Below are 18,694 nucleotides of genomic sequence, written 5' to 3' on the forward strand. Positions count from 1 at the left end.
AACAAAAATATCATATACATGAAGAACTGATTACAACAAGAAGATCACATGAGTAAATGATCAAAAGTTCTGCACATGGAACAAGAATTCAACAATCAGTGACAGAAGATCATAAGTCATCGTAGAAACAAAGGCTTGATAATACAAATAATACTAAGCTTCCTCAGAAGTACAAGCGACATCAATATTCACAGCAATAGAAGTTTTGACTTTGTATTCAGAAGCTTTGAAGAACAACATAAATTGCTCCAATTAAATCACGTGCAAGAAATCACGTTACTCAATGCAAAGACAAAATTATAACATCTATTGTTGTCTACATTTTGATAAAATGTAGGAAAACACGCTACCAAGAGAAATTATCTTGAAAGAAGAAAAACAAGGAAGACACGCTACCAAAAGATAAGCTTCGCCTTGGAAATAGGTGTGTCATCATTCAGTCTATGGCAAGCATTAAATGCTATGTTCAAATATGGTTCAACGGAAATATTCCAACGGTAATAACAGACTTATATAAAAAGAACAAGTCTATGATAGAAGAAAAATAGTGTGTGAGACAGTGTGAGCAAGAAAATAAGCATAAGATTAATTAAGTTGCTCCAACAGAGGCAACACACACAAAGTGTGTGGTGAAACGATTATGTTGGAATATACATCATAAGCCTATGAAAAGAAAATCAAAAAGAGTGAAAAAGAAAATCCTGCATGTTTTGCAGTATGCTCTAATTGAGTTATAAGAAATCCACAAATACTTAATCGATGCATACATTTCTCATGTTAAATGACAAAGAAACTGAATACACAAAGTTGTTGCTCGACAGTGTTTCATGTTTACTTATGATCAATATTGAAGAAGAAGAAGAAGATGATGATGTTCAATGAACAAGAAGCAATTCATACAAGAGATGTTGCTCTTAATCTGCTTTCAAAATAAGAAAAAGGTCTCATCTAGAAGTTGAAGAAAAGAAGACTACAAGAATATTTTAATTTCTTGTAATTATTTGTAAAACACATAGAGTTGTTTCTCGTATTGTGTTATATCTTAGGAAACTTCTGATAGATTGTTTAGGCACCATAAGTGAATTATAGTCAGTGTGTCATAAACATATGTACTTAGAATAGGAGAAAATCTACTTGACTAAGAAGCACACTTGTAATCTCCAGAAGATCAATTCTGATAGAATTGGTGTTCCTTGGGTATCCTCTGATATGGATACTTGAGAAGTCCTTGAGATATGGTTAGACTCTTGGAGGGTTTTAGGTCAATAAATGTTATATCTCGTGGAGATCACTGAACGGTTTATTGTCTAGGGTTAGTCACAACTCACGAGCAGTTGGCTTGTGCAGGGTTAGTCACAAGCAATTGGCTTGTGCAGGAGTTACTAGGTTAATGAATGTTATATCTTGCTGAGATCACTGAACGGTTCATCATCTAGGGTTAGTCACTTGCGGGCAGCTTGTGCAGGAAGTTAGTCACGACAGTTGATCGTGCAGTTGCAATCAATTTGGTTATAGTGGATTAAGTCCTCGATTGAGAGAGGCAAAATCACATAAGGAGGGTGGACTGGAGGTAGCCTTATTGAGAAGGTGAACCAGGATAAAAATGGATGTGTCTTTTATCTTCTCCATCGTTCATTTAACTCAGAACATTCATACTGATTATCTTCAAAACTGTCCTTGACTTAATCAGAAGTTCTGATGGAGTTAAAAAGTTAAATTGAATAAGTATCTCATTGGTTATGTCATCTCTAACATGCTTCCGCAACAATAATCTAAGCATATTCAAAAAATGAGATACTAAGAAGAAAGAAAAGATTTATAGAAAGGGAAATAAAATTTGAAAGAACACAATTCAAACCCCCACTTTCTTGTGTTTTTCTCCACCTTCACAAGTGACGTGCAGTAAATAAACAACTATGGGATTTTCGTTAGTTTCGTAACACTGTCGTCAACAAGTGACATACAGTATGCTTAATTTTATTTATTTAATAAAATAAGTAATTCTAATAAATAAATAAATAATTTTCATAATTGTGTTTTTGACTATCATTAACCGTGGCAATAACTCGTTTTTTTTTTATTTATTTATTAAAAGACATTTCACTACAGTCATAATTAATAATCTTAGTGAAATGCACCTGGAGTAAAAGGGTTCAAAATCCAGCTCCAAAAATTTTCCACTTATCGTGACAAAATGTGTTTGGCCTTGTATATCACCATAGTTATTTTAGTCAATCGTGGTGTAAAGTTCAATCTTATCATCACGGATCTTCTTACTAACTGTGGTGAAAGGGGTTGCATATTTATATATAAGAGAAATTACCTCTCGCTTAGTATATAACAGTCGTCTCTCTCAAAATGAAAACCCTAACATCTATTTTACCCGTCTCTCTCAAAACAAAACCCCAATTCGTCTCACTCATATTGAAACCCCAAACTTATGCAGCGATTTCATCTTCTTCAAATATTAAGAAATGGCTACATTGCATATTGTTCATTATGAGTGTGCTATCCCATTAGAGATGTTTTGCATGATGTCAAAACTAGGAAAACGTTAGCATTTTTGTATACTGGATGATATCTCTGAGCCTTAATGTGCCTCTTAGTATTAGGAAACTTAGAATGCATTTAGAAAAGGTTTTATGCATTAAAAACATGTTTCTATATGAAAAATATGTCTATGTGTCGACATAGACGATCTATGAGTCGACACATGTGCATGTGTTTTAAAGCATGTAGGCTCTATAATGCATGTGTCGACACGTAAGTTTTTCAGGTTGACACATGGAATAAGATTTTCTTCTATGAGTCGATACATAAGTCATATGAATAGATGACACGTGTGTTAACTTTTTAAAGTTTGTAGCTTCTATTTGCATGAGTCGACTCATAAGGCTCTTTAGATCGATACATAGGAGAAACTTTATTGTTATGAGTCGACTCATGACATACATGTGTCGACACATTTATCAAAATGAGTCAACACATGACTTACATGTGTCAACACATGTGTAAATATTTTTTAAATTTTGCAATCTTTTATAAGTCTATAGTTTTCCCTTTGCCTCCAACTTGCACACATATAAGTACATCATACATGCATCATTTCAAAGTAGCTGAAACCATAAACATACAAAGAGTTCTCTTCATCTTCAACCTCATATCTATGCATAGACACAAACAAATTAAACATAATCAACCTTTGTTTGGATGTCATCTAGATTAAGTGTTAATAACGTCTAATGTAGGTTGTTGAATTGTAAATTGGGTTGAGAATCTTTGGGGGTTTCATTAGGAAAAACCAGTTAGGGTTTGTCCTTCAAGATCAAGGTGTTGATTTGGGGGTTTACCTCAATTGCTTTTCATTATTATTACAATTCTTATTGTTTTTACGCATATTTCTTATAACGATTTGGATTAGATGAATTGATTCGGGCTTTTTTCATTTTCCATAACAAACAATTTTAAAAAAAAAAATAATATTTTCACCAAGTAATTTTAATCAGGGGCTTTCACCCCCTCTAGACAAGTTGCCTTCGTCTAACAGTCTTCACCCTAGTTTATGTTTCAAAATCTTTTTATTTATTATTGTTTAGGTTTCAATGTCCTGTTTCATAATGTTTGAACTTTCTGCTTGTTTTTTCTTGTAGGTATGGATTGATGAACAAAAAAAATAACGAGGATGAAGCTAAAGTGAGTGAGGCAAACATGTGTGAGCGCTGCAACCATATGGGTTAACACGTGTTTGCTGCTCTCACTTCAGCTTAATCCTTCTTTCCTTTCATTTTGCATGCCATTATGGGACATGTACATTTCTGACACATTTTATGAGTTGATATTGTGTATGTTACATATAAAAGTTGTAAGTTGTTTAAGGTTTGTTATTGATGAATGTTGTTGTAAATGTTTGTTTAAGATTGGTTTATTATATCTTATGTGGTTTGAGTGTTTTTCCAACACCTTGCCGAATATATAACTTTTCGGATTGCATTACAAAATTATAATATGATATATATAAAGTTATATTCGAAAACAAGTTACACGATCAGTTTTAGAGAATTATTCTTAAGCCCATAATCCACATTTTGCTCTTTAATCATTAGAACTTGATTTAATGTCTCTAGTTCTTCAACCTCTCTTTCCTTTATTTCTAATTTAGTTTGCAAAGTAAGTAATATGTTGCAAAATGAACTAGAGGTGAAGGAAGAGGGTTGAGGAACTGGGAGCATTAAAACAAGTTCTAACTAGTTAAAGAGTAAAATGCAAATAAAGAGCTGAAGAAATCTTGTTTAGCATTGAACGTGTAACTTGTTCTTCTAATATAACTTAATTTGTCATATTATAATGTTCTAGATTAGACCGAAAGGTTATATGTTTAATGAGCATTGGCGAAATAAGCATTCCATATAATTTATGATAAATCCAATGTATATATCACAACAGTTATTTAGAACAACCGTTGTTAAATGTTTTTCTTTAAAGCATATCACAACGGTTGTTTAAAGTAACCGTTGTGATAGGTAGCATGCTACTTGACTTATAATCACGGCCGCGCGATCGTGGTAGAAAACATCATACATACACCCACCATTTACCTCACAACGATTGGTCAGGTGTTATGGTATCCCTTGTCCAACTGTTATTAGGGGTGTTTATTGGATCAGAAAAATCCAAACCAAACCATGGTGTTTGGGTCAGATATTTTTTAGTTCAAGCAAAAATTAAACCAAACCGATGAAACCCAATGTTAATTGGTTTAGGCAATGGATTTCAAAAGTTCTACCCACGACACTGTTTACCCGATTCAATCATATTAATTCATAAAATTTATATCATTTTCATATGGAAACTAGTATAAGATATTCAACTTCAAGAAGAGAAAAAATAAAACGTCATTTGTAACATTCACAACCTATACGGAGAAACGAAAAAAATCAAGAATTTATATTATTATGGAAATTGGTCGATGTAAATTAGATATTTTTAAAAAATATTTTTACACATTTATTTCTAATGTATCCGATCAATCCAACAAAAAACAACCCGTTATTTTTTGGTTTGATTCGGTTTGGATTTTATCGAACAAATATGAAAATCCAATCCAAACTAATCCATATATTTTTGATCAATTTGGGTATTAAATTCTCTCAAAACCAAGCCAAATCGGTCTGCGAACACCCCTAATTATTATGTGTTGGATTTTATTTGGATTTGAAAGACACTTTTATTGTATTGTCATTTAGACGGAATATAGTTTCAGTTTCTTATTTGGAGAAATCAGGTTATTTATGGTCATTTGGAAACAATGTATTCAAGTTGTCTTTTAATTCATATATTGTTGTAACATATTCACGTATGGGTCATGATAATTTATATTTGTTTGAAACAGTAGCTACATATGGTGAATCCTTAAATGTTGAATTCAGAATGTAGTTCCTTTTGTATTGACCCTTTGGATTAGCTGCATTTTGTAAAATAGCAACATGGAGAAGTGTTTAAAGTGTTAAAGATTAATATAACTTTCTTAAGTTGTATGGAGGTGCAAAAGGGACACATGTTGAACATGATGTTTTAGCATGTTTGTACGACATCTAGGCCTTGTGCAACAGATTAATATTGTTGCTTTTTGGAAGATTCTCTGGTCAAAGATTGGATCAGATTTTATTGCTATTTGTTTAGAAATATGATTAGGTGATTTGTTTGACATTTGGAAGAAGATTAATTCAGATTTAAATTTGAATTTAAATTGTAACAAATTATATGTTGTTAGAGAGATTTATGGAACAAATAATATCCAACATATTCTACATTATTTTTGGACAAGATCAAATCAAATATCCATGAAGAAAAGCTTAGAACGATTTTTCTATATAAGAAGCTCATAATCTGCATTGGAATTTAAACATAAGGTTAAAGACTTTGTCTTAGAGGAAGAACCAATAACAATTCCAGAACTGATTCATACACTGCTTTTGATTAAGCAAGTATGGAACCTTCACAAGACATTGTTTAATTTCCTCCTACTTAAGATGATTTAGTAATTCATGAAGAACAAATTCTAAATCCTCAAGAACAAGTGTTACAAGAACCATTTGTAGAGATACACTAGAGAAAGGAGAGATACTAGTCCAGGTGATTACATTGACTTTCTCCAAGAACATGAGGAAAGTAATATTATAATGGAATATGATCTAATCAACTTCCGCCAAGCCATGAAGGATTATAGCTTAGAAAAGTGGATTGAAGCAATGAAGGAGGATAATAAATCCATCCAAGACAATAAAGTGTGGGAACTTGTCCCATTACCAGAATGTGTGAAATCTATTGGTTGCAAATGGATTTTTAAGACCAAGTGAGATTATAACGGTAATGTGGAAATGTATGAGACTCATCATGTGACTAATGGTTGTACTTAAAAGGAATGAACTGACTTTAAAGAGACATTCTCTTTGGATTCATTGAAAGGCTCTTTTAGGACAATCATGACTCTTGTTGCACATTATGATTTGAATCAAATGAATGTCAAAACGACATTCTTCAATGACAACGTTAATGAAATGATATGTATGGTGCAACCACGAAACTCGGTGTCAGGAGACTCAGAGAATATGGTTTGCAAATTGACAAAATTCATTTATGGACTAAAACACGTGTCTCGTTAGTGGTACCATAAGTTTCATGAAGTAATTCTCTCATTTGATTTTGAAGTGAATGTTGTTGAAAATTGTGTGTATCAAAAATTCAGTGGTAGCAAGTACCTTTTCCTGGTCTTGTATATCGTGGACATATTGCTTGTTGCTAATGATATAGGCATGATGCACGAAACCGATAAATTTTGAAATGAAAGATCTTTGTGATGCCTCCTTTGTATTAGGAATCCAGATACATCGAGACTGACCTCGAGGTATTATAGGATTAATACAAGGGAACTATATCAAAAAGATACTTAAAAGGTTTGACATGCAGGAGTGCAAACCGGGGGATACTCCAATTTCTAAGAAAGAAAAATTTAGTCTTAGTCAATGCCCACAAGGAAACTTAGAAATTCAAGAAATGCAAAAGATTTCTTACGCATCAACTGTAGGGAGTCTGATGTATGCCCAAGTCTGTACGCGTCTGGATATTATGTTCATAGTTGGGGTGTTGGCAGATATTTGAGCAATCCATGAATGGATCATTATAAACCGTCCAAAAAGGTTATGAGGTATTTAAAGAGAACAAAGGATTATATGCTCACATATAAGAGGTCAGACCAATTAGAGATCATTGGATACTCTGACTCAAATTTTTGTGGATGCCAAGATAGTAACAAATACATTTCATGCTATATCTACATGTTGAGTGATGGTGCAATTTCTTGCCTCAGTGCCAAGCAAATTGTAACGCCATTTATTTTAATTAATTATTTAATTACTTGATTGTGAATTATTTGGTGAATTTTTATTATTTATGCTATTTTATTATTTAGTTGAATAATAATAATGATAGAACAATAATTAATTAATGTATTGGGCCTATGTGTGTTAGCATGAGTAGTAGTGGGAGTGTTGTTGTTAAGCCCATTAGTGAAGTTAAAGGTTAGTAAGGGTTAAATAAAAATGAGAGAGAAAAAATGGAATTGGGAAAATCTGGAGAGAACATGAAAAGAGAAGTTTATCATGAAAGAGGGGAAGAGGCACAAAGAGGCTACGACAAGGAAACCATTGAAGAGTAGGGAATCACCAATCCAAGGTAAGGGTGGGGTTCTAACTCTATAAGGTCGGGTATGATGATTAGTAGATAGGAATGGGGTTTAGATTGCCATAGTTTTCTTTGTCGAGCGTTGTTCATGATTTTGTCATGGTGTTGTAATATATTGAATGATCTGTTGTTGCAATTGATGAATTGTTGATGTGGCTGCACTATATGATGTGAAATATATGTTAAATAACCTGTATTATGTTGCTACGGACTGTTGTTGATATTTGATTGGGATCCCATAGTCTGAACAAGGTTTCTGAATGTAATTTGAGGATTTTGTTTGTAACATGAGTCGACACATGTTAGTTTCGGTCGACACATACTATATAGTTTTATAAAAACATAAGTTTGAAAGTTGTATGTGTCAATACATAAGCTGATGCGTCGATACATGTCTTGAAATTTTTTGTTATGAGTCGACATAAAGCAGTATGTGTCGACACACACTGTGCATTTTTCTAAAAACACAGATTAGAATATATTGAGATCGACAGGTATGAGCATGTGTCGATACATGCTGTGTTGAAAAATCAAAATTTTGAATTATGAGTCGACACATGAGGGTTCGTGTCGACACATACTATTACGAAACTGAAACATATTTTTATAAACATTGTTTGGACATATGTTCGCGATCGTAACTCCGATTTAGCTATCGTTCGAAGTGTTGGAAAGCTAATGTAATGAACTATACCATGATGGAATAAAATGCTTTAAAGGATGTAATTCCCTAGTGCTTGTATTAAGATCAAGTGATGAACTATGTAGTGTTAACATATGAGGTATGCCCTTTGTTACGATTTGACGTAACCATGTCGTAGTGCAACTTGAATTGTGTTTTCCTTATGGTGATATGATGTAATTGATATGATGATATGTGTTTTCCTTATGATGAGATAATGATGTCTTGTGATGAATTAACAATAAATATGCTTTTATTAAGAAGTTGAATTAATCGTGTTATGTCGTTACTTGACTTGTGTACTATGATGTTTGTTGTTATTATGATGAATTGATGATGTTATGATGATATGTGTAATATGAAGCCTGTGATGAGGTATGAATAACACGATGAATTGATGTTAGTATGACGATGAAGTGATGGCCTATATTGATGTTTGTTGAAGGCTTATGCCTTGTGGTTGCATAATTGTTGTCATTGTGTTGCATGTTGTGTCACATTCATTGCATTCACGATGGCCTGGATTGGCCTACTATGATGGCCTGGATTGACAATTTACGATGGCATGGATTGGAAAACTAAGATGACCTCAATCCCATTGTGTGGATTGAGTTCAATTTGTGATGAAGGTGTATACCTTGTTGATGCCTCTATTTATTGGCAATTTTATGATTAGGGTGTATTCCGTATTGGTACCACATGCATTTACATCGATGTCAGTCTTATTGCATTTTCATGATGATGAATGATGAGGAAATGTTTGGCGATGAATATTTGTATAACTAATACTATGATGATGAGTTATTTGTTGTTGAATGTTTGTATAACAATTGATGATGATGATGAGTTATTTGTCGTTGAATATTTGTATTTTACTTTATGATGCATGATGACGATGCTTTTGTGAAGTTGGTGAAATGTGTATGACTTTATTCTTCATATACTTATTGTCATATGCTTCCTTATATTGTTATGATATCTCACCCATTCTGTTTGAATGTTGCCTACACGTGAGTAACGTGCAGAGAAAGAGGATTAAGGCGCTTTGGAGTAGCTTGGAAGATGTTGATCTTCTTGTTGCTTATGTCGAGTCAGTTTGTGCTCTAATACGTAACACCGAGGGGAATGAACACTTAGTTACTCTTATTGTCTTTAATGAATGTTTGGAGTCTTATGAACTCCGTATTATTTGAATAAATGTTGTTTATGCTGGATGTAGATTATTTTGATAACATTATGTGAATCTTTTCCGCTGCGTAATAAAATGAGAAGTTGAGAATGATGAAGTTTTGTTTTGGTTCATCCGCATAACATGTTATGTATCTATTTAAATGATTGAGCAAGTTTAATATGTTTTGAGAAGTGTGACATCCTAATTGCATGTTTATTATTTGAACAAATTACTCTGATTTTATATTAATAAACGCCGGGAAAATTAGGGTGTTACACAAACTCTTACGGCTTCATCCACATGGCAGCAAATTTTTAGTGTATTAGGAGGTATCCAACCACGGGATTTGGTTGATGAACCTTGTCATTAGGCTGTGAATTATGGAAGGAATTGAAAGACCATTTAAGTTATAGTGTGAAAATAAATCAACTGTCCTATACTCCAAAAATAATAGGAGTTCGACTAAAGATGTGGTTGGTTCGGGGTAGATGGAGGGGAGGGGAGGGGGGGGGGGGTTTGAAATAAATATGTTTGGTTCAAATTTTAAGAGGGGGAGAGGGACAGGGGGGGAGCAAAATCCCTCCAAAGTCCAAACCATATTTTTTGCGTTCCTAGTTGAGGAGATTTGTAGGGGAGGGAATGGAATACGAGTTTTGATATTTAAAAAATTATTATATTTACTAAAATATCCTCAATTTAATTTTAATATTTTAAAAATATTTATTTTCTTTTATGTCACTGCTTCTCTTCTATGTAATTTTTCTCGATTGCTTTCATAAATTTATTATAATTGTTTTATACCTTCAAATTATTTTTTGACTTTTTGTACTTAATATAAATCATAATCTTTACACTTTTTTTTACAGATTTTTTTAATATTTATTTATGTTTATTTTTTTCTTCTAATTTTGTTATTTATATCCTATCATGTTTTCTTTTATATCAAAATTTAAATCATTCTTTTTTGATTTTTGTTTATTCATTTTATTAATAATTTTAAATTAATAATTTTAATAATAAGTTATTTTGTATACTTGTTTTGTTAGATGATTCATCACGATTTAAAAGTTGTTATCAACCTATAATTTAATTTGTGTCCGAGAGTTATAATCTGAATAAATTATTAATTTTAATAATAAGTTATTTTGTATATTTGTTTTGTTAGATGATTCATGACGATTTAAAAGTTGTTATCAACCTATAATTTAATTTGTGTCTGAGAGTTATAATCTGAATAAAGTGTATTCAATTTTTTAATGTTATGTTATTACCAAAAAAACATGCATGAATTTTTCACATTTGAATATCATATCAATTATTATAAGGATAAAAAAAATAAATTATTAATAAAACTCTTTCCCTCTCCTCCTAAAACAAAATATTTTTAATGAAAATTTCTCCATTCTCCTCCCCTCCCCCCTATTTTGAACCAAACAGTTATTGGATTAAAAAATCCCTCACTTCTCTTCCATCCATTAAAATCATTCCCTTCCTATTTCCCTTATTTGAACCAAACATACCATAACTAAAAAATATTGACATCAAGTTCCTAGTTGTTAAGAAAATGATACAAAGTGGACAAATTTTTATATAACACTTAGGGACACTACTCATATGGGTGTTTTACGGTTTGAGAAATCTTTAGTTTAGTGGGAGTCAGTCATTTATGAATTTTGTGTTATATGTTTGGTATTATGTATGCATACTCTGATTTTTGAATATTTGTGGTTTATAAAGTTTGACATTAAGCTATTTATACTTTGTACAATAAGGTTAATGAATGATCTCACTAAAATAAAGGTGGACCAACTAAAAATCAACATGTATATACATTCTTGTGATTTTCATAGTACACATTTCATGATGAATTTATGTCATTTAATTATGTCGGTATTGGTAACCACAGATGAGTTATAGTTATAATTGATATAACGAAAATCACTTTGGTTCTATGTACTGACATGATTAATGGACAAGATAATTTAGATCTGCTTGAAGAGCTTCTCACCAGAGAATAACGATTTCAAACATTACATACTTTAGGGAGTTGAATGTTTGTGCTGACTATTTAGCAAAACATGAGATTGATGATGTGGCGTACCGGTCTTTTGTGCAATGCCTTTTGTTAAAATCATCACTGACTTTATTTTCTAAATTATTTCTTACTTTTTTTTTCCCACTTGTATAAAAAAATAACAGAAATAATATCATAAATAATTTATTTTTATCATAAAATAATTAATAGTTTGATATAATTTTTTTCAAAACTAATTATAATAAAAAACAGACACAATAATTATAAAAAAAATCAATAAAATAATAAAATTAATTTTATAAAAGTCCTCTTTCATTTTTACAAAAAAAATGGTCCTCTTTCTTAACATTACATTTGTTAATCTTTAGACAAAATGAATGGAGCAACTTAGTGATTGAATGGACGTGATCAATTTCGCACACATAGCATAGAAACACACACACTTACCCGTAAACACGCACACACAATGACACATCACGCAGCATAATATTATCAATAGATAAACAAAAACAAACGTGACGTCGTAGAGAGCAGAAACGAAACAAAACAAAACTTCACAGCAGCAACTTCTTCTCTTCTTCTCATTCCCCTCTCTCTCATCTCCGGTTCAACCCCTCTCTCTCATCCCATCCGCCGTTTTCACTTTTTTCAATTCTCTCAACACTTTTCATTTCTCACGTCACGCACGCCATTACCATGAAATTTCTCTCTCCCTTTTCTCTCTGAAATTAACCGTCTCTTTCTCTCGCTCTTCGAAACGAAGGAGTGAGAATTAGGTTGTTATTGTTGCTGAAGACGAAGAAGACGAACAACATCAACAACAATGGAGTCGACTGAATCTTCTTACGTCTCATCTCCAGAAGGACCGAGGAAGCACGCTTCTTCGCCTCCTCCCGAATCACCTCCTCAAGGTATCTATCTATCTCATCCGATCTGATCTGTTTTCTCTCCATGTTTTCCTTTGTTATCTCTATCTTCTCTGCACTGTAATGTAGCTAGGTTACTCAATGTCGGTGGTGCTATTTCTCGGTCAACGTTTTCATTTTCAACCCTAATTATTTGCAATGTTACTTCCTATATTAGATTTGAAACGTTATTGTGTTATGCCTTCACGTGTGGATGCGATTTCTGTTTATCAAATTTTAATTTTAGTATATTCTGTTTTGGTAGTTGAATGAATGATTAACTTTATGATTTTCGAGCGAAGTTATTTTTCTGAATCTATACGTTTCTTTAGTGCTTAATTTTACAGATGTCAAAGAAAACTATGCTCGCCGAATTAATTGGTGCGAAGGAATCTATACTATTACCTAATTAGAATTAAGCTTTATCACATAACTAAAATTTCACTCTGATTATTATCTTCGAGGGAAAAGTTTTTAAGGTCTTATCTGGTATAGTATCGACGTAGAATTGGGAGTGGAAAATTTAGGGTTGAGTTTGTCTTGTGGTTTTATTTTTCATACTGGTAATTGAAGGGAAGCATAATCGGTTTTCATCGGGCTGAAATGTTCTCAAGTATAAAATACGGAGAAGAGAATTATGATATACAATGCTTTTTTCAAGTTATTAGAATAAAATGTTTACTAACCATTCATGTTACTGGGAGGCAAAACAACCTTCATTGTTTACACCTACATCTGATTAGCTTAGGATTTTGTTGCTTTCTTGCTTGGTGAGACAGGTATTTGTTGTATGAACTCAGCGTTTGTTTGGTTTTGTTTTGTTTTACGGGTATGAAAAGTATGTCGTTCCTGGAAATGCAGTGATATAATTTTCAGAATGCTTATGTAAAACTATGAAATTTAAATTGATTTGTTTTTATTTCTTTCCCAACTACACCATTTATATTTTGACCTCTAAATATGTAAAAGTATTTAATTGATTCTTTGTGATGATTTTTATATAATGTTTACTTCTATCAGATTCCGTGGAAAAACCAACATATGTTAGGTTTTTGGTATCAAACTCTGCAGCTGGTTCTGTCATTGGAAAGGGTGGTTCGACTATCACTGATTTTCAGTCACAATCTGGAGCTCGAATTCAGTTGTCACGCAATAATGAATTCTTCCCTGGAACCACTGATAGGATTATCATGGTATCTGGTGCTATCAATGAAGTACTACGGGCTGTAGAGCTCATTCTTTCAAAGTTGCTCAGTGAGGTAATCACGGTGATATTGATTTAATTAGTTATTGGAATGAAAAATGACTTGCATTGCTCACTTCTGGGCTTAATTTTCCTTCAATTATTAGCTTCACAGTGAGGAAGACAATGATGTTGAACCAAAAACAAAAGTGAGACTCGTTGTTCCTAATGGTTCTTGTGGTGGAATAATTGGCAAGGGAGGTGCTACCATTAGGTACCATTCTTTTTCTTTGTCAAGTTGTAGGGCCTACTTGTTTGCCATATTTATGAATGCTGGTTCTTTGGCGTCTGAGCTTTTATTTTCCTATGACCTAAGTTTCCCTTACAACTAAAAATAAGCATGTCACTGTTAGGCCAACTGTTATTTTTCATTGCCGGACTCTTTCTGTATTTTTTATGTTATTCAGAAATAGGGCTAAAAAGCTCACCTTATGCATTCTTTGCCTTTGATCAGGTCATTCATTGAAGACTCTCAAGCTGGCATTAAAATATCTCCTCAAGATAATAGTTACTATGGACAGAATGATAGGATAGTGACAGTGACAGGAACTCTTGATGAGCAGATGCGTGCTGTTGATTTAGTTGTTTCTAAATTAGCTGAAGATTCTCATTATTCACAGTCAATGAATACTCCGTTTTCATATTCTGGTCAGTGTCATTTATTTGTCCTATGGAATATCTCTTATCCATTTTTGGATTTCGCCTAATACTCTTTGATTTTGAAGCACCTAATATGGATGATGGCAGTAGTTTCTATTAATCTTTATAATGACTCTTCAGTTTCCTTCATTAGCCCTGTTTATGAATGGATCCCTGAGATTACAGTCTTCTTTAACCTTTGCTGCAGGAAGGAAGTAGATAGAGACATTACCCTAACTAGTATATCTTCCCAACTTATTGTTAGTTTAGCCTGTTAAATTCATGTACATTTATACCCCTTTCCTTTATTTTTAATGACCTGGACCCATCTGTCTTTCTATTGACAGTATTATTTACTTTACATCAGGGACAGTAATGGTAAGAAAGTGTTCTCTTTACAATTTCAAATAGTATACTATTTCAAAAATAACATGTGAAGGTAAAATGTGATTAAGACGGTTTCATAATCCATTTGAGTAACAACTGCTGTTTAGAGCATATCTTTCGATCTCACCAGATAAGGAAGACTTACATTTGAAGTTAAAAAAGAGTAGATATATTTTAATGTCCTTTGAATTTTAGGAATAATAGCTGTAAGGTTCATATACCCATCTAACCGACCCCACTTAGTAAGAAAAGACTGGTTGTTACTCTGAAAGATTAAGAGTGGCAAGGATCAAACTCTTGGTGATAATGATTTTCGTGTTATGCCAAGTATGTTGAGACCCATTACTAGTTTGCATTCTTAACTGTGACATTTTCTTAAATAGAGAGCGGCAATGTATCATCATGGACGCCTGTATCAATACAACATTGCAGAGAATATTTATAATACAGCATTATACTCATTTTCGGGAGTTATTTATTTAAAAAAAATAAGGGTATTGTCTATTTTTATGGTAGTAAAGGGATGGTAATGCTAAATGTAAATATAACTTTTTAACATGCATTTTAGGTGTTTATGTCTCGGGTTATCAAGGTGTTCCATATACATATGTGCTTCCATCTGTTGCACCACCAGCATACAACGGAGTGAATTACAGACCTAATGGTACTGGACCAAAATTCCAGAACGGCAAGGTATTTCTCATTCCTTCCATTTAATCTTGTCAATGTTTCTAATGTTTCAATTTTCCAAGTTTTCAGACTCACATACATTCAAATCGAATGTAGAGTAAAGCTATCCCCCAGTCATTGCAACTTAATTCATATATTTTTGTACTTGTAATTGCAGATTGAGAGTATGTTGTCTTATCTAACTGCAGATTAGTTTTTAATTTTAAGGAATGTAGAGTAGAGACACGGAAATTTCTGAAAAACAAAATGTGGCATTTAAAATATTTTTATTGTTGTCGTCGTCATCGTTGTCCTAGTGTTTAAAGAACTTTATATGGTATTTTTATGTTGAACTGAAGCATCTAATTAGCTAAAAGGGTGCCGGTTTGTGTTTTTGTCACATGTCTGTTCATCATCACTAATAGTAAATAGTAATAATTGCTGACATGAATGGGTACCAACATGTTGGATGACTGGAACTCTGGAAGGAAAGATGCTGCATAGATATAATGGTTTTTTAGGAATCAAACCTCTGAAATATTTACATAATTCATAGCCTCGAAGAATTTTTTTTTTCTAATTGTTTTTGGTTCACCTTGTAATGTTGCTGGCCTAAAGGCAAGCAAATGGTTTAAAACTGGTGTAACTATGGTGTGAGATTGAATCAGTTCTCTTCACATGACTAGGTGTAGGTTTGACCTCTGCTCTGAATCAAGATATATATTACCAATATCAGTTTATAGACATGCATTCCCGATAGTTAGGATAGTTTGACAGTCTAAGTACAATTAGTTGAAATGCTGAGTGCAACATTTGAACCATGACGAGAACCCTGATGGATATATTGTTAAATGGGCATAAAAAACAGTTTCATGTTTTGAAGGATATACTTATATGTCTATTATCAGTGGTGAATTTATTGAATAAAAAAAACTACTTATCTTTGTTTTAAACCATGTATCTTCATGTAATGCTGATTTTCTGTGTTATATACTTATGTCCTGTGAAGCACGGGTACTCCGTTTTAGGTAAAGTACCGGTACCGGGTACGTACCGGGTACCGGTACGCGTACGGTACGTGTACCGTACGCACCGAAGCCGTACCAATTTTTTTATTTTTTATTTTGCTTTGGTACACCAACCGGTACACATTTGGTACACGTACCCAAAAAAATTTATTTTTTTTCGGTTTTAAATTTTTTTGGACAACATAATTTTAAAAATTAGGTTAGTTATTTATTCTATATATAAATAAAAAATTGAAAGAAAAATTAAGAAATAGGCTCATTGAAAAGAAATTTGAGCACATATGGATTCATTCACTCATTGAAAAGGAATAGGCTCAATCCGAAAAGAGCTGGGAATTTAGTTTTTGTTCATACAAATCTTCGTCTTCTTTCAAGAATGAATAAGATTTATAATGAAGGAGTAACAAAAATGTGGGATATTGGTGGAGATGAATTGGATCTATTTGATGGAGCTGGTATTCTTGAAATTGGTACTCTTTCTTTCAATGAACAATGAACCTGAACTAGAAACTGCATTCAGTGGAGAAGAAAATATTGTTATTCAACGATGATTTTATAATTTATTAATACTTTTAAGTGTGATTTATTTAAGCAAACTATTTTTTAATTTTTTAATTTTATCGTTATTCAAATAATATAATTGTTTAGTTATTTTTATAATTGTATTTTTAAAGCATTATACTAACGTACCCGTATCTTAGTTTTACTAAAAATGCCGTACCCCGTACCAATACCCGTACCGGGTACTGGGTACGTACCGGTACCTATGCAACGCAGCTTATGTCTATTAATGGTGAATGAAAAACTATGTATCCATGCATCCACATTTGATGGTGATTTGCTCTCTGAGCTTGAACTGACATCCTCCTTTGTTGTTTTCCAGGAGGATAGAAGCAACTCAATGACCATTGGCGTTGCAGATGAGCATATAGGGTTGGTTGTTGGCCGTGGTGGAAGGAATATATCTGACATTAGTCAGGTTTGCCAATTCCTAATGGTTTTACATGGTATAATGTGATTAGTTGTATAATAAACTAACTTGACTAACTTTTGCCTTTTCAGGTTAGTGGAGCAAAGATAAAGATATCAGATAGGGGTGATTACATATCTGGAACAACTGATAGGTTAGTATTGTTTACTTACATACTAACTCATTAATCAAATGTCTTTGCATAATTTATTTATAGTTTAAAGGGGATAAACTGTCTTTACACATTTGTCCAATGAGAATCCATTATTCTGACATACTAACTCTTATAGCTTAAAATAACTGCTGTGAAGTGGCAAAAAAAGGGCTCTCATTGGATATCAATGTTAAACTAATTTGCACCGGCAGTATGTTGGATATCAATGTTAAACTAGTTTGCACCGGCAGTATATGCCACCCCCCCTTATATTCTCATTTTTTAACAGCTGACGTTCTATGGGTGTTTCTTTTTCCTTGTTATACAGGAAAGTTACCATAACAGGATCACAGAGATCAATTCGTACGGCTGAATCTATGATACTGCAGAAGGTTTCTTATGCTACTGAGAGAGTGGTGGAGTAGTATGGAAGTTCATCTGTCTACTGTTAGATTCTTGGTGAAAGTTCTTGCTACTGCTCATACATTTGCTGAATTTTGGGATTTGTTTACATAAACTACTGTCATTTTATATACTTATGGAGTTTATTGTAGTGGGAGAGGGCATGTTTTTTTTTCTTAAACTTAGATCGTTCTTACAGGATTTCTTCTCAAACCCATTCAAACGATAATATCTATTGGAAAAGGGCTTTCATGCATTTTCCAAATGTAGTCTTTAGATCTAGTATATTCTTTTGTTGTAAGTCAACAGTTGCTAATATCATACTGAGAGGACAGTCCTTATCCTAGTAGCGGTTGACTTGTATCTTCAATTACTGGCCTGAGATAGGATCTGAAACTTGTTTAATTGCAGTTGCCGCAACTGAGAATTAAGAATTCATTTGTGAGTTGTCAAAACCCCAAGTTGTGACGAGTGTGCATGTGTTTTCATGTATATTGGTTGTCATTATTCTGCATTCGTTGAATTCACTACCATTTATATTTAATTAATCTGATGGCTTGGTTAACGCTTAGTTGTTCTATTGACTGCGGTGTCTTGTCTTGATAGAAAGTTCAATAGAACGTGACCAGTTTTCTTTGGAAGTGATACACAGTCATCACAATTACTTTA

The 18,694-nt window shown here is 32.9% G+C and overlaps 1 protein-coding gene across 2 annotated transcripts; it reads left to right on the forward strand.

The window, feature by feature from the left end:
• The first annotated feature begins 12,086 nt into the window (after positions 1 to 12,086).
• LOC131643820 (protein BTR1-like) lies at positions 12,087 to 18,486 on the forward strand. Of its 2 annotated transcripts, XM_058914146.1 has the most exons (9): positions 12,087 to 12,233; positions 12,392 to 12,539; positions 13,554 to 13,792; positions 13,884 to 13,990; positions 14,231 to 14,424; positions 15,371 to 15,495; positions 17,383 to 17,478; positions 17,562 to 17,623; positions 17,952 to 18,486. In XM_058914146.1, exons 2-9 carry the CDS (start codon positions 12,452 to 12,454, stop codon positions 18,046 to 18,048), a joined length of 1,008 nt encoding a protein of 335 aa, XP_058770129.1. In that variant the 5' UTR covers positions 12,087 to 12,233; positions 12,392 to 12,451; the 3' UTR covers positions 18,049 to 18,486. The 2 variants fall into 2 exon arrangements, with proteins under 2 accessions (XP_058770129.1, XP_058770128.1); XM_058914145.1 differs by having other exon boundaries at positions 12,110 to 12,539.
• The last annotated feature ends 208 nt before the right edge of the window (positions 18,487 to 18,694 follow it).

The sequence above is a fragment of the Vicia villosa genome, linkage group LG1 (genome assembly GCF_029867415.1).
Source record: "Vicia villosa cultivar HV-30 ecotype Madison, WI linkage group LG1, Vvil1.0, whole genome shotgun sequence".
In the NCBI taxonomy this organism is placed as follows: Eukaryota; Viridiplantae; Streptophyta; class Magnoliopsida; order Fabales; family Fabaceae; genus Vicia; species Vicia villosa.